The 16,302-nt window shown below is 41.1% G+C and overlaps 1 protein-coding gene across 1 annotated transcript; it reads right to left on the reverse strand.

Moving 5' to 3' along the window:
* Positions 1-7,236: 7,236 nt before the first annotated feature.
* On the reverse strand, positions 7,237-15,757 carry RBBP7 (RB binding protein 7, chromatin remodeling factor). The gene is made up of 12 exons (XM_065627100.1): positions 15,649-15,757; positions 15,252-15,396; positions 13,163-13,305; positions 12,510-12,683; positions 12,123-12,238; positions 11,369-11,529; positions 10,799-10,925; positions 10,628-10,705; positions 9,976-10,052; positions 9,483-9,540; positions 8,515-8,625; positions 7,237-7,708 (listed from the first exon to the last, which is right to left on the reverse strand). Exons 1-12 carry the CDS (start codon positions 15,662-15,664, stop codon positions 7,640-7,642), a joined length of 1,275 nt encoding a protein of 424 aa, XP_065483172.1. The 5' UTR covers positions 15,665-15,757; the 3' UTR covers positions 7,237-7,639.
* Positions 15,758-16,302: the final 545 nt, after the last annotated feature.

Here is a 16,302-nt window from a genome sequence, read left to right on the forward strand (position 1 = left end):
CCTTATACAAACTGGTCGGATTTGCAAGCTTTTGCTGGGGATAAATTTGGTTGTACATCACAGTTAGGAGCTGGGGAACTTTGCCCTTTTTTAGGTGCTAGATCGCTTCTGTTAACGTACATGCACACACCTATGTATACATTTGAGCCATACTTAACTTTTCTTGTGGAGAGTGTCTCTGATGCAAAAACCTCTTTAACCAGCTGCATTCTGAGCCCCTCAGTGCAGCTGCCAGGGCTTCCTCTCCCTGGCAGACAGGCAAGTGTGTTTGATGTACTTGATGTACTTGCTTTTAGGCCTTTAGTAATTTCTTCCTCACCGGTAGTTTTTGCTCCTTTCTGAATGTTGTTGTTGTTTGACATTTAAATTTTGATTATCCACCTTTTTTCCTCTTGTTTAGACATGTCATCTTGAAAGAAGGATGTATTTTATTCTAAAAGCTTAACTCAGTTTCATCTAACAGTGGTAGCTTTTATTGATCTTTCTTGCTGACTCTGGCACCCATCTAGCCAGAACTTTTAAGTAATAAGAATACCGTGCTGCCTGTAAAGACTATTTTAATTTCATTTTAAACTGTTCATCTTCTAGCTTTGAGGTTGCACGTTATTTTGGATTTCTTGCTCAAACAGGGATCGGGGATGTGCCTACCTTATGGACTGTGACTGCTGAGTCTTGAAGGAGGCCTTGTGCAAAATTGAAGACTATACCAAGAATACTGCTCCTAAAGCTTTACTTTAAGACAGTAGTCACAGCATCTAAAAATCTAAATATCCAGTTACATCTTGTGATATTTGCTCAAGCTGAGGAAATGAATTCAAGTCTCTCATTTTTAACCCTATTCTAACTACAGCCATGTAATTAGATATTCTATACTGATGTAGTTCATTATCACTTCCACCAAATTTATGTCCTGGTGTAAAGAATCCAAATAACCACTTCAGTTCTGCCAAGTCCAAGATACATCACTGGTATTTAATCCATGTAATTTGTTGGGGTTCTTTGGTTGGGGTTTTTTTCCTACCACCAGTATTCATATAAAACCATTTGATCTTTGTCATGTTGCATGTTTTATAAATCTGGCTCATCAAAGCTTTTGCTGGCTTTGACTGTGCTGCTGCTGTTCCCTGCCAGAATGTTACTGACTCTTCATAGAATCATAGAATCATTTTGGTTGGAAGAGACCCTTAAGATCATCGAGTCCAACCATAACCTAACTCTGGCACTAAACAATGTCCCTAAGAACCTCGTCTAAACATTTTTTAAACACCTCCAGGGATGGTGACTCCACCACTTCCCTGGGCAGCCTGTTCCAACACCTGACAACCCTTTCTGTGAAGAAATTTTTCCTCATATCCAACCTAAACCTCCCCTGGCATAACCTGAGGCCATTTCCTCTTGTTCTGTCACTTGCTACTTGGGAGAAGAGACCAACCCCCTCCATGCCACAACCTCCTTTCAGGCAGTTGCAGACAGCGATCAGGTCTCCCCTCAGCCTCCTTTTCTCCAGGCTGAACAGCCCCAGTTCCCTCAGCCGCTCCTCATCAGACTTGTGCTCCAGCCCTTTCATCTCTTCTCCTAACCCTCTTATCCAGGATAGGGTTTCTATACAGGCTTGACATTTTAAACAGATAATCATTGCCTTTTAAAAGGGGAGACTAGTGACTGAAAATGAGTGAATTTCTTCATGCAGTTAGAAACCTTTCTTTTTCATAGCTAGCATGGTCATTATTTGGACTTAATTTGAGAATAAGAGGGAACACCCCAAGACAGAGTTAATGCTTGTAATTGCTCTGGTCTGAGAGCCAAGGATGTTCTGAGTGCTCTGCCCACAGGTGTGAGGCATTGAGGAAGTGGGGCATGGATGGGCAGAGCTTGACTGACATCCAGAATGATCAATGAGAGTATTCCATCCCATTAGTGTCATGCTTTGTATTTAAGGAGTTGGGGGCCTTCCGGTCTCTCTCTCTGGGGCGTTCTCGCTCTCAGGCACTCTCTCTCGAGCCAGGGGAGTTCTGTTCAGGACATTTAGTTTGGCCTTTTGCAGAGGCCTCTGGGCCTTTCTGCCTTTTTCTCTTCTCTCTTTGGGATCAGCTGTTCAGGACCAGGTATGGCTTGCTGGGGCTGGCTGCTCAGTTGTGGACAGTTCATGAGGAGTTGCCTTGAGTATCTTTTATTTCTATTTTATACATATATTTACTAGTAGTGTATTAGTATTTTGTTATTTCATTAAACTGTGTTTATCTCAATCCAAGTTTCTCCCTTTCCTTTTGATTCTCTCCTCTGTTGCGGGCGGGGGGGGTGAGTGAGCGGCTATCGTGGTTGTATGACTAGCTCAGGTTAAACCATGACAGTGACCCAGCTCTCAACCACCAAGTTACCATTTGTTATGCATGTTTGTCCATGTCTGGGATGGGGGAAGCTCTGGGTTTGAAATTCACAGGACAGAAGCTGATGCTGAGAGAATTAAAAGAATCTACCACATCAGACTTTCTAGTGGCTGGAAAACAAAAGGTCAAACTGGGTGTTGACTAAGTACTTTTCATTCTCTGGAGAGTTTACACAGCTAACAAGTGCACTTTGTTCAGCTATTTCAGTGCTGAAGTGAAAAGGTACAGTGTGGACACCAGTAGTAATATAGTATGGATAAGGGCATAAACCACATGGCTATGTATCAAAAACTGTCTGGTATCAAACAGTTGACACTCTTAAGAATCTTGTATGCTCTACAATAAAAGCAAATGCAGTTCTTCATACACCGTAGAGGAAAAAAAGTGAAATTGCTTTTTGTCTGACTGAAGCAAAATGCAGGAATGTTACACACTCAGATTTGTTGTTGTATAGGTATCAGCCTTCTAAAATACTTCAGTATCACTGTTAACAACTTGCAACTCCTCACAGAGATATTTCCATTTTTCAAGTTTACATTCAAAGGAGTTGGTGATGCAAACCATCAGGTCCTTAGAGAAGAAAACAGTGGAGACAAAAAAATAGCGATGTGCACTAGTAACGTGCCTTGGCTTTATTAGTAATAAATCACCCCTACACCACGGCCCTGGAAGCGTGCAAGAGTTCTGCTCTCCAGCCACCCACCACTCTTCTGAAGCACTCAAGCCGTCTGATAAGACAGCATGGCTGAAGATTTTATCATTCAATTTCTGGAAACACGGGTATGTTGAAATAAAATAGCAGATTTAAAATGTAGTTTGTAGTTTATAGTTCCAGTTATTCGTGTCGTATTTCAATTAAAAAATGGAAAGAATTTAGATTTCCTTGGTGCAGGCTGAAAACCTGACAGAAAGAAAATACCCTTTATCCTGAAAAATTCCATCAAATAGGTAGGTGTTGAGAACAAATGATGAAGCCATCCTAAATTGGCAATTTTTCACTTAAAATTACTTTCTGTACTTTTTGCTATGTCTGCACTTCTGGAAATAACCAATAACAAGCAAAATATAGGTCTCAAAACTCTGCATACAGAGTTCCCTTGAAAAGAAAGGCCAGTGGATGGAAAACTTGCTGGCCTTTCCTCTCCCCAGCATCTAACAGCCGGCAGGAGTAACTCAGAGAACTGTATTATCCATAAGTACTGTGTAAGTACACCTAAAGTAACTTTTTTAATGCAATAAATAAATATCTTGCTGTAGCTACTGTACAGGTTGACTGGTTTATGACTTTTTTTCTTTTTTACTTCAAATTCCATTGTTCTTACTACTAACTGCAGTACATAAGCAGTATTTACTTACTGTGAAGGTCACCAGTTTTTAAAATCAAAATATTAAGGCACTCAGGCAAATAGGCTTAAATATGACCACCTTCCACTGTTTCACAAACATTCTACTCTGGTAACTAAAAAGAAGTATTTTTTAAAAATTACTTGCAAATTAAAAACCATAATATTCCCAGCAGCGCATTTTCACTCAGTAAGGAAGAGGTTTAAGTCAACAAGATGTAGACTGACTCAGAATAAATCCTGGCCCTGTGACCTGGCTGTGGGACCAAGCTGCCTTGTAGGTACCTACACGAGGCTTGCACAAGGCTGCCACTGTTGAAGCCAGGCATGTGTGTACACACATATTGCAAAGACAGTTCAGACTCAAGGAAAAGAAATCTGTATAGAGGCTATATTAACTACAGCACTTTGAACTACAAGCATGTTAAAAAATAATGAAATTATGCTCTCATGTTGTTCTGTATTAAATTATCACATCCTGCTGCTTTTGAGCCACATGAGAGCAGGTAGCGGACATACCCCTAAGGCCCAGTTAGTTGCTGATTCTTCGATGCTCGACAGGTAAACATCAGGGATTTGAGGGATGTTGAAGGTATTCACCAGTGACTGACGCATGGAGCTCCAGCTTGGAGCTCTCGGCATTTCAGTAAAGGAAATCAGGAACATTGACCGCCTTTTTTTTTTTTTTTTTAAAGAAAAGGTAGATGGGTCTTTACAATAGCATTGTATCAGTGCTAAAATTTCCTTTGACAGTATGCCCCTAATCAGATAGGTATGCTTTTGCAATAATTTAATTTTATCCAGTTAACCAGGACGCAAAACAAGGTAATTAAAAAAAAAAAATCAAAATTACGTCAAAAGGAAGTGTGACCTGACCAAAAGCCATCTCTGAGGTCAGGATGTTTAATGCTTATCACTTGCTGTCACTTGCACATAAACTTGGCACCCAGAACAGCCAGAGTTCCCCTTAGATACCACTGTGGGGCAAGGGAGAGAAAAAAAACCACTGGCCTGCTTACACCTACCAAGACTTTGCCAACAGATGTTGACTATTTCAGCTTTTCAGCTGAATGACTGTTAGCCAAACAGTAAGCAGGAGAGTTAACAATACCTACAGCTTCCTTGCCATTCCCTCACAGCACCAGCCTGGGGATCATCTGCTGCAGACGATGACCAGAGAGCACATGCTGGAAGGAAGTTGATCCTCTCAGTGACATGCGGGTGACGAATGAAATGCTGAACCACAGACATCTAGAGTCAAGTTCAAGCTACCAACTGCCACCTCTGTCCTGGAAAGGGCTAGCTTTGGTTGAATGTTAATATTACAGTACTAGCTGGTGTTAGTCTCATGAAAGTGAATTCGCTCCCCTGTCAAAATCCCCTTTTGTTCATTCCCACCCTGCTCCCAAGTATCAATGCTTTTAAGAATGGGATATAACAGCACACCACAGTCTACTAGACCCACTAAGCCCCTCTGAGCAAGCTCAGTTGAGTTTTTACCTTAAAAATCAAAACGAGAGTTTTTACACCAATCAATAACGAAGGTATGTGTGACTAGAGTCACTCAAGCTCCATCTAAACACAGAAAATAGTCTAAAATACCTTAACAATAGAGCAAGGATGGTGGGAAGACACCACCATTAGGAAGTCAAGGGAACAGCATAACTGACTTCTGGCACCAGTTGATGGGCTGGGCCATCCACCCAAAGGGACACTTTTGAGTAAGATTTGTGCGCTTGGTTGTACCAAGTATTTTCCTGGGACACTAAGACTTCAGGCTTGTATTTGTAATCACATTAGTAGTGCTATACAGTCATCCCAGAATTTATATATAGTTGGCACCAATACATATTTCTTGCAACTAACATTTGTTCTACAACTGAAGTGTATTTTGCAACTAAAGTGTTTTTGCAGACAGTGTATTTAGCAACAGCAACTATTGCTTTAATAAACCTTGTTATTTGTGGATCTAGTTGTGAGAATTTCTCATTGGATGCACTCAGACTTATAGTATATATTATACTATCTGTGAATCTGTGCAAGCTTGTGAAGCCAGTGGTTGTGACTGCCCCACGCTATTTGTGAATCTAATAGTGCAAATTCAACATTATGCCGGATGGGCTGTTGAGCACAATCAGACCGATAGTGCTGACCTGAGGTTATTTCATGTAATTGGGCATCACTCAAGGGGTTCAGCTCAGCTGCATTGCCAAGGGGGCTTAACTTCTGATAAATTAATACTCTTAACCCAACATCCATTCAACTCGCACTCCTTAAAAGATGGAAATGCTCATCTCACACAGCAGCTTTCCACTGGTGAATGGCAGTGATGGTGGGGCTGACCCTGGCTGGCAGCCAAGCACCCACACAGCTGCTCCCTCACACCCTCCCAGCAGGGCAGGGGAGAGAACAGGAAGACAAAAAAAACATGGATGGATATGAAAAATAGTTTAATAGGAGGGCGAGAGGAAAAAGCAAAAAGCGAAACCACGTGCCGCCTCCTGGAAGCAGGCTCTTCTAGCCATAAACCCAAAACACAGCACCATATTAGCTTCTTGGACGGAAGTGAGCTCCATCCCAGCCAGACCCAGCACAGGCAGCTTAAGATACACAGCTTGAGCCCAGTAGCCCACTAACTTGTTAAAATTCAACCACAGACAACAGCAAGATATGCATCAAGAGAAGTAACATTGCCAACACCAATAAATAAATAAATAAATCACATTTTCAGTATCAGTCACCAAAATCATCTATTTTTTTCAGCTTAAACAGGAAGATAAGGACAGCCAACAATCCATTTAATTAAGGCCTGTCTTAAGTAACTAAGCTTTACTTTAAACTCAAGTTAGATTAGCTTGACTGACAGCTGCCAAGGTGATCCATAACTTGTCTGTAGAACCATGATATAGATATTTGACTTCTAAATGGTCCAAATTCTCCAGGTTTTGAGTCAGTCTGAGGTTTAGAAGCAAACTGTGTTTGTCTTGTATTCATTCAGATATTAAATGTATTTTAGGCATCTGCCTGATTGCCTCACATCATTTTGATCAAAAAAAGCCACAGGAGAGCTCTAAGCACAGGCAACACCAACTCACCCAGAGCCCATTGCCATCTTGGCACTGAGGACAAGGTGAAAGGACCCTGCTTCCACCACCACTCCAAACCAAACCCACCCAAAACCAAAACTCAACTCGTGAGTCTGCTCAAAATCTATACTTGAACTTTCCAGGAGTCTGACTGGTCATCTCCAGGTATTCCCCACACCTCTTTCTGTACCCACTCTGTTTGTGAAGGATCCAAATTCTCTATTCCAAGTTTTTCACATCGAGACAACTCCCCTCTTTCTGGACCTTTAAGTGCAAGGTAAGTTATAAACTAAGAACTATGCATCTCTATTACCATGCAGAAATTAAATTATATTCAGGCAAGAAGGCATCCACCTTATTGCAATGGACAATAAGTAAACACACCAAATATTTTATTTTATAAATTTTATTTATGCAAAGCCAATCCAAAAGTGTTGTGTAAAAGTGAAAAGCTCTTTTTACATATTAATAAAAACTTTTTTTGTTGTTGTTGCACACTTTCTGTGTGGGAAGAGTGAGAACTTGACTGTTTTATTTACAGGAACCCACTAAGTTTGTTTAAAAATATAGATATAGGTATTAAGTCATTCTTATTTTCCCTAAAAGCTAATTGCTGTACAGTATACAACAGCTCAAAGTGCCCAAATAACCAAAGGTATCCCATGACAACTATACAAGCTTTTTGTGCCCAATTAAAGAGTATTCTCATTTTCATGTCATGCTTGCACCCAGTGCATGTTTTTTGTGGGCTTTTTTTTTTAATGTATACGGTAGTCAAATTATATTACTATGTAACATCCAGTATTTCCTTAAGAAAGAAAAGTTATGTTCCTTGACCTTCCAGTTCAGCTGCTGCTATATCTGGTTCTTCATCATTGTAAATGTTTTCTGCCTAAAGACACAAAATATTACATTACAAGTGGTAGGCGCGATTGTTTTTAAAATATCTTCTACACTTTATACAGAAAAAACACAATAATACCACGAAAGCACAGACCTTCCTCTCCCTGCCTTTTCTTAAAGGTCAGACAGATTGAGGAATGTACATACAGTGGCAAGAATTCAACAGTTGTCTTCATGCATTGTTTTATTTCAGCAGGATAAGCCTTAGCCATTTAATCCCTTACCATGAACATTTTGTTATTTGGACTTAGCCTCAGTCTGAATACTCAAAACAACTTCAAGAACAGCTATTAAAAACTGAAAGCCAACTTATGTTGCACATTTAAGTCTGCTCCATTTTTAAACTTAAGTTATTCCCAAGTGATTTCATGCCACATTTATAAGGTAACTGATCAAATTCCTGCAATGTAAAATAATATGAACTAATTGGAGAGTCAAAAGGCATCTTGCTTCTCAATCACCCTGCTGGAGGGGGATGAGGGTGAGGAGAAAAAAAAAAAAAAAAAAAGAATACGTCTTGGCTAGTAGAGGATATAAGTTCACAACTGCCACATTTTTTACTACTATTAACTAGTACCCAAGACTTGGAGTCAAGAATTAGCAAGCAGTGACATTTATTCAGGTTGTTTTAGTCTTCATTTTCTTTTGAAAGCCTTGATCTCCAAACAGTGTAAGAAGTACAGGGGATAGACTACTTTCAGGTTCTGAAAGCACAAGCTGCCCCAAGAACAGGCTATTTCAGTTTCATTTATGCAACAAGCTTCAGAGCAACTCACAAGCTGTTGGGACACTCACCATTTGCCATATCTGCATTATGTTGTCCTCTGATACAGAGCAGATTACCCAAGGCTCATTAGGATTCCAACTGAAGTCTGAAATTTTGGCAGTGTGTCCTCCATGGATAAACTGTTAAAAAATCCACAAGCTTCAGTAAGCCATTTAATGTCTAGAGAGAAATCTGTTAAAACCCGAGATTCTGAAGATAAATTCATCATGCTGATGACTACCAAAGAAGAAAAACTTCCTACTAGAGATTCACAATACAGACATAAAGAAGGTGTGTGTGTGTGTGACAGAGCGTTCCTTTCATTGCTTATGGACATGGGTGCAATTTCTGAGACAGCATTTAAGATAAAGGTTCATATTACTACAGCAACAACCCACTGACATCCTCCAAAGGTGCTACTTCACACAAGGCTGGGTTCTGAAATCCAGCCATCTTTTATGTCCATTACCTCATCTAATTATAGGAGCACTTATACAGTTGTACAGGAAACAAGGAAACCAAACTATAAGCATTTTTAATCATTTGTTTCCCAATGAAGCAAATCAAAACATCAGCATTTGTACTTTCTATATCAGTAAGGTCAGCTATATGGGACCTAATTGGTCCAATGCAAGATAAGCAACTTGAGGCCTTGGCTTTACACGCGTTCATTATATTTATAAAAGAAAGCTGACAAGCACAAGGCTGAACTGTAAATATGTTCAACAATAAGGATGTGTAAATCATGTCCAGGATGGCTTTGGGGAAAAAAAAAAAAACAACAAAAACCAAAACAAACCAACCAACCAACCAAAACAAAAAAAACCCCAACCAAACAAAAAAAACGCACATAATTGAACAGAGGAACTCTACTGCAAGTTAGAGCTATGGACTAAAAACCAGGGAGGTGAAAAGATTTAAGAACTGCTCCAGGTTGGGTAGCGCAGTATACTGCCATATAGCATGCCAGCAGATTGAAACCTGAACAGAAGCATACCAGCAGCTCAGGAGGCCCGTCTTCTGCATCCTCTGCAGACTGTTCTTCTCCAATTTTACTGTAAGAAAGTAGTTTATACTTCTCGTTAATATGAAAACTGCATCCTACATTAGCTTAACAGTTCCTAGCCTTTGTTTCCACTATTTGCTTTTGCTATTGCTTTTTCTCACTGTCAAATATAAGCCACAGGTACAAAACATCAACTGTTTGGAATTATCATTACTGAAATAGGATCTAACTTGAAGCATGTGGAGGCAGAAATCACTTATTACCAAAGACAACAGAAAACAATTCTATCAGCAAGAAATCCTCACAGAGAAGTAACATCAGCAATACTGCACTGTTTCTACTCCACACTCAAAAGACCAGTCTCAGTTTAGCATGCAAGGAAGGCTGGAGAACAGCACAAATTAAGTCTACCAAATAAAGTAGGTCTGCAGCCTTCTTTTTACCATCTGCTCCTATATACTAAAAGAAAGGAATTGCTCTTCACCTCAGATCCCACACATTAAGTCGACGATCAGTACCACTTGAAGCAAGAATTGTTTCATTATGAGGAGACCAGTGAACCTATTGAAAGAAAGCAATTTGAATGGAGCAGTGTTACTGATTTCTAAAGCATATCCTGAATAACCATGACCTGCACCTGGCCACTAATTTTCAACAACTATACTCAATACATCAGTTTCTTCCAGCATAAAAGATATCCTATAGCTCAAATAGAGTGCTTTAAAGTCTTAAGATTCTCAAATTGAACAGCCAGCATTATTTCACTGTTACAGATTTACCATATCATGAAATTTAGTTGTCTACCTACTAATCAGGTAGAGTTCACAATATTGGATTTGAATCCAAGTCCCTTCTAAAGCAGAAATTTTAGAGAAACCGTCTATCTGTTCTGAGGGTACTTGCAAACTCCCAGTATCTTTTTAGCAATATGTTGTTGACTATTTTCTTCAGAGTCAAGTGGGAAAAGGTAGAAAGAAACTATGTGGTACCATCTGTATTTGTTGAACCAAAATTAACTATTCAATTTGTAACAGACTTATTTATTGTGGCTGGTCACCATATGAAAATCTACACGTTCTTGTCCAAGTCAGTAATCTCTTAGTTTTTTCTATAGCTTGTGAAAAACATTTACTCACCTGAAAAATTTCATCTTTATGAGACTCAAAAGAATGGAGTTTCAATTTTAAGTTTCGAAGATCCCATAGAGCCACCGTCTGGGAGGAGTAACAAGAAATTGGTTTTATTATAATGGCTATAGAATTATAATCTTGAATGCTTATAAATTTGAAGTAAACACAAATAAAAACCTTGTCAGCAGAACCAGTTGCTAGAATGAACTCGCTGTAAGGATTGAAGGACAGACAGTTGACCTCAGCTGTATGAGCATCTACAGAATGACTTGGCTTGGACGTGGTATTAGATCTTGTGTCCCAGCTGTTGCGATGAGGAGTTTGCGGGAGAGTGAGGGATGGTGAGGAGAGTGCAAGAGAAAGAGTAAACAAGCATAAGTTTTCACAGGAGGTTCTTTTTCACTAGACTACACATTAGTCTAATGGACTACATTATTAATAAACCTAGTCTGAAACTACAGTTTTATTCTATAACCTTTCATGAAAAGTATTTTGTGTCTGTTGTACAAGAGCAGTTTGCACCAGGAACCTGACATACATATTAATTACATCTTATTTTCAAATTACGTGAACACGTTAAATGACATGCAGATTTCAGTGATTCTGCAGCATTACCATAGCTGATTGCACTGAAGACCTACATGAGATCATGCCAGAGTTCAGATTTTTTTTAATCCAAGTGTGCTGGACTGGTCCACTGACAGCATACAGCAGGCACTATCCAGAAACCGCTTAACCCCAACTTACATCATAAGCTTCTGATCATCAGCCACAGATCCAAACAGAGATTCATGGAGCAGATGCCACGCCACATCTTCTACTACTGCAGAGTGCCCAGTGAAGATTGCTTTTGCATCGACAATTTTGCCTTCTTTTGGTCCAGCACTTATATCCCATAAGCACACAGTCTGTAAATAAAAGTCATATTCTATTGTTATGCAGCCTCTGGCTGAATTATCTTTCAAATAAATAAATAATCACATTTTACATATAAACAGAGAGATGACACTCCTTAAACAGTCGTTTTTGAAAAGGAACACTTAAAAGGTCGTAAGTGAGAAGTGAGGCAAATTATCCATCAGTTTTCTACAAATTCAAGGCCCAAGGATTATTTATAAGGTCAGAAGAGCAATTCACCATTTCAAAGCCTAAAGAAATTTATAAGCTGTTAGTTCAATTGACCTTTGAAAGTCTTACTAATTTATAGCCTTAGATCCAAGCTAGTTTAAAGAGCTGCTATAAAACAATTTCTTCCAGCAGACAACTAAAAAAACATTCTGTTCTTACTTCACCAAGAATGTTACAAAGAACTGGTTGTTGATTACAGACTAAAGTCAACTGACAGCCTTTAGAAATGTCATTACAATACGTGAGAGTTCCCCCACATAACAATGTATAGCTACACTAATCCAGTTTTTCTCTAATATTTACAGCACAAATTAGGAGGTAGGGTTTTCTGTTGTTTCTTTGTTTCTAATAGTGGAAAAAATGTGGGTTTTACATGATCATCTGATGCACTGAGGAGATGTCCACTCAAATTTGAGTTCCATGACAAGCCATAGCCTTCCTTCTGGTGCCCTCTTAATCTCAGGTCAGGATTACACTCTCCACTTGGGTCTGAAAGAGAGGAAATTCTTTCATTTTAGCTTCACCTTGCACATCAATTCATAAGAGCATCATTATCACCTAAGAACTTTGTTTCTGTTACAATAATCGTATTTTATACATCAGTCTCTTAGGAGAGTGCTGCTATCTATCAAGATTCTCTTATGATATGAAACCAGGCAGTTAAAGTCACTGAAGACATACCCCCTCCTCCCAACTATAATACAAGTTTACCGTTCAACGAGAAGAGGCATTTTGTTTAGCTTCAAGGACCCTGACCCACCTGGTTTTGCAGGATGTTTAGTGTAGTCAAATACCAACACATCAGCAGACGGTGTTTTTGTAGCAATGATGCAGGGATTCTGCGGCATGTACCGAGCACGGTTTACTTCACCTTCATGGTTAATTTTAATCTCTGTTTCAATTTTGCCAGTCACAGATCCAAAGCCACCGAACTCTACATTCGTCAGAAAAAGGATGGTTTATCACAAACTATTTTAAGTGGGTGAAATGGCATTTCATGCCACCTCCACCACCCCACAGGACAGTGGTAAGCACCTTGTCATCCTACAATAAGGCCTCTGAAAGACTAGCAACGTGTGACACAAGAGCATTAGCACTTCAGCTATTTCGAATCCTCTAGGATACAAACTCTTTCAGAGCTTTAGTCTCTGTTTGAGGCAGAGGTCTATCAGTTTTCACCACAAATGACAAAGGTGGTAAAAATTCTAGTAGGAATAGTATATCATAATGTTACCTAAGTTCTTCTGAAATAAGAAGTTTCCTCTTTTTAGCCACAATTAATGATATAGAATTAGTGTGAACTGATAAGTATATGTAAGCTTTAGTATTTAACAGAAAGTTAGAATATCGTTAGACATAATGCTTATTTAATGCCACGTCTAAAACATAACCTAAGAATGCATGCACACCCACCTCCTTTCTCACTGTCGTATTGTGAAGTATCAAACTGATCATCATTGGGAATCTGGACTCTTGCAACAACCAGGTGGTTCTGTTCATCAGATGTGTGCGTTCCCAAAACCAGCCAGTGGAGAGCATAATCCTTTCCTTCTGGCCTGTTTAGAATAATAAATGCATAGAATAAAATTATGTGCTCAGTTCCAGAAATTTGATAAATAGCATCAATAACATTCAAGATGCAAACTTCTTCGGATGCTAGAAAAGAGAGACTCGTGTAAGAGATCCTTTCTTTGTCGCAAGAGACTTGTGCAATAAAGCGAACTAGACTCTGACAAAAGCAAGCCAAAGATACAACCAGCAAGGCCAGAGTGACATTAAAGGCAGTAACCATTGCCACTATGGCTTGAAAGGGACAATTACAATTTACACATTAGTTAAAGGTGACACTAATACCTATGTCTGTCTTTAATTCCCCTAGCAGTTGCACAGTATTGATTTAGAAAACGATCAATACTACTTGCTGTAAACAGAAATACTGAGGACAAGCGGCAATCTATTTCAGTTACTTCTCTGAGAAGTTTCTACCAGTTACTTTATTTCAGACTCTCATTTTTAAACACTGCACAAATCCTAGCTAACTAGAATCAAATTTCTCTTCTGGTGGTTAAATGCAACATTTAGTAATGAGAGGCTGGATGGACAGCGTCATTTGTCTCTGAAAGCAAAAATTGTAACAGTCAAAAACCAGGCAACTTCCGCATTCTTGAAAGCAACATAATAACTGTCTGAATCCAAGCAAGCAGTAATCATTTGGGCAATCATAAAGCACTGTAGGTATTAACTACACCACTTCCAAGGCATCATCATACATTTTGAGGAGGAAAGAAAACTATGAAACAAAACGAAAAACACACAGTGCACACACACTTACTTGCATCAGGAACAGGTGTCCCATCATGTCAGGTGCCATACAAAGAGACAGTCCTTGCCTTAAATGGCTTACATACTTTGACACTGGATAATTGGAAATATCAGGTATAAAACTGAATATTAAGTCAATCTGCAAAATATGAGGCAAGCAGAAGTGTTCCTCATAAGGGCTCTACACCCTCAAATCCCCACTTCATTTTCTACATGCCATAACTGGTTAGCTCACATCTCTCAATATCTTTCCCCAAACATTCTGGTATACAGAATTAAGCGATCACCTAACCACCAAGCATAACATCACATATGTAAGGTGGAATTTTAAAGAGGAAAGAGACCATCCTCTGATTATTGCATGAACTTTACACATAAGGTACTTTAAAATCCAGCTGTATCTGGTTCACAACAATATTGGGGACCTAGTCCTTGTCCACAACCTCAGTGGAGCCCTGAGTGGTTACTGCAACAATTTAAGTTGTGCAGTAGCTGGCACATGAACAAAATCTATCCACATCTTCAAAATTCTTTAAGAAATTAACCAGTGAGCCTACAACTTTCAGGGGAGATGGAAGAACGGAAAAATTAAAATATATTAAGTCAACAGAGAGGCAGGTACAGAATCATGACATTAGGTGCCAGAATTATTACCACAATATCTCCTTAAATAGGTCCAGACTTCAAACAAAAAACAATGGAGACAAATACTATAGCTCCTACAGAACAGTAATCTGTAGTGCACATGAAGAACAGTTTTCGAGAAAAAGCTGATTTAGTACACATAGATTTCTCTGGTCAGAAATAACTATAGCAGAGTGTTAAGTCTCCTATAAATCAATAAATCGTGAAGGATCTCTCACACCTCATGACATCTTCTGCTAGGCTAAGCTAGAGTTCTACAAAGTACCAAATTGTGACATTTTGCTCAAAGCCTCCGCATACCCAAAGTATGAAAGTCGTAAGCAAAATAAAGTGTTATGAGCTCAAGAAAAGTTTAACACAAATTATTCTTGTCTTGCGAGTTTTTTTAACCTTAAGTTACCAGCAGACACGTTTAACAGAGCATTGGAACAAGCAACTGCACATAGCCTCAGCTCCCACTGTGCAAACTAAGCAAATCAGCAGCTGAGCCCTGGGCCTCACTGGCACCTTCCAGGCCTTTCCTCCCTTCTCTCACCTGGTCACATCAGGCAGCCACTGCACGGTGAGGCTGGGCCACTCCAGAGCATGTGTCATCACCAGGTCGTATAAGAACGGGGTGTTTTTCTTCCAGATCTTGTACTCCTCGCTGATGACGCGCTCCTCCACCGTGTCCTCCAGCACTGCGGGAGGGAAGGGAGATGAAGCCGGGGCCCGCCGCCGCACCGAGCCGGGGTCTGGGACACACCAGGGAAGGGGCTGGGTAGGACAGGGGGTTCCGAAGCACCGCCCCACTCCCGCTACCACTCCGTCGGAAGCTCCCTGGAGAGGAAGCTCGGAGCACCTCAGCCCCGCCGCCCGCGGCCCCGTCCCGTCGGGCACACGCGCCGCCACCCACCGCCCAGCCGGAGAGAGGGAGAAGGGGAGTCTCCTACCTTCCTTGCTCGCCATCTTGCGTGGGCGCACACAGGCGAACGGCGGCGCGGGAAGCGACGGCTAACGGGGGCGGGGCGAGGGCGGCCGGGAGCGCGAGCCGCCGGGCCGGGCCCCAACGGCGCTGCTGCCACCACCGCGCGGCGGCCCCGCTCGCTTCCGACCCGCGCCTCGCGCCGCCGCGCATGCGCCGCAGCAGAACCCGCGGCACCACCACCCACAAGCGGCAGCCAATGGAGTGGACGGAAAGGGCCGCGAGGGCGCGCGCGCACAGGGCTGCCGCCGGGTAGACGGAGCAGCAGAGCGACCGCGGGCGCTGCGGTGAGGCGCTGAGCCCGCGCGGGGCGGGGCGGGACCGTTGTAGCGGCCGGAGCGCGCAGGGTCGTAGAGTCATTTCGGTTGGAAAGAGGCCGTCAGGGTCGAGTGCAGCCGTTAGCCTAACACTGTCGCTAAAACATGTCCCTGAGAACCTCGTATACGCGTCTCTTAATCCCCTCCAGGGATGGTGACTCCACCGCTTCCCTGGGCAGCCTGTTCCAGTGCCTGACAACCGTTTCCGTGAAGGAATTTTTCCTAATATCCAATTTGAACCTCCCCTGGTGCAACTTGAGGCCGTTTCCTCTTGTCCTATCACTTGCTGCTTGGGAGAAGAGACC

Source organism: Caloenas nicobarica, chromosome 1 (assembly GCF_036013445.1).
Source record: "Caloenas nicobarica isolate bCalNic1 chromosome 1, bCalNic1.hap1, whole genome shotgun sequence".
NCBI classification, from domain to species: Eukaryota; Metazoa; Chordata; class Aves; order Columbiformes; family Columbidae; genus Caloenas; species Caloenas nicobarica.

What these genes read in the sequence shown, in the direction of transcription:
- RBBP7 (XM_065627100.1), bottom strand. An exon ending in CTTAATGTGTGGGATCTGAG is followed by an intron (nt 9,541 to 9,975) that starts GTGAAGAGCAAT and finishes ACTTTCTTACAG; the next exon opens with TAAAATTGGAGAAGAACAGT. An exon ending in TAATGCAGATATGGCAAATG is followed by an intron (nt 7,709 to 8,514) that starts GTGAGTGTCCCA and finishes TTGTGTCTTTAG; the next exon opens with GCAGAAAACATTTACAATGA.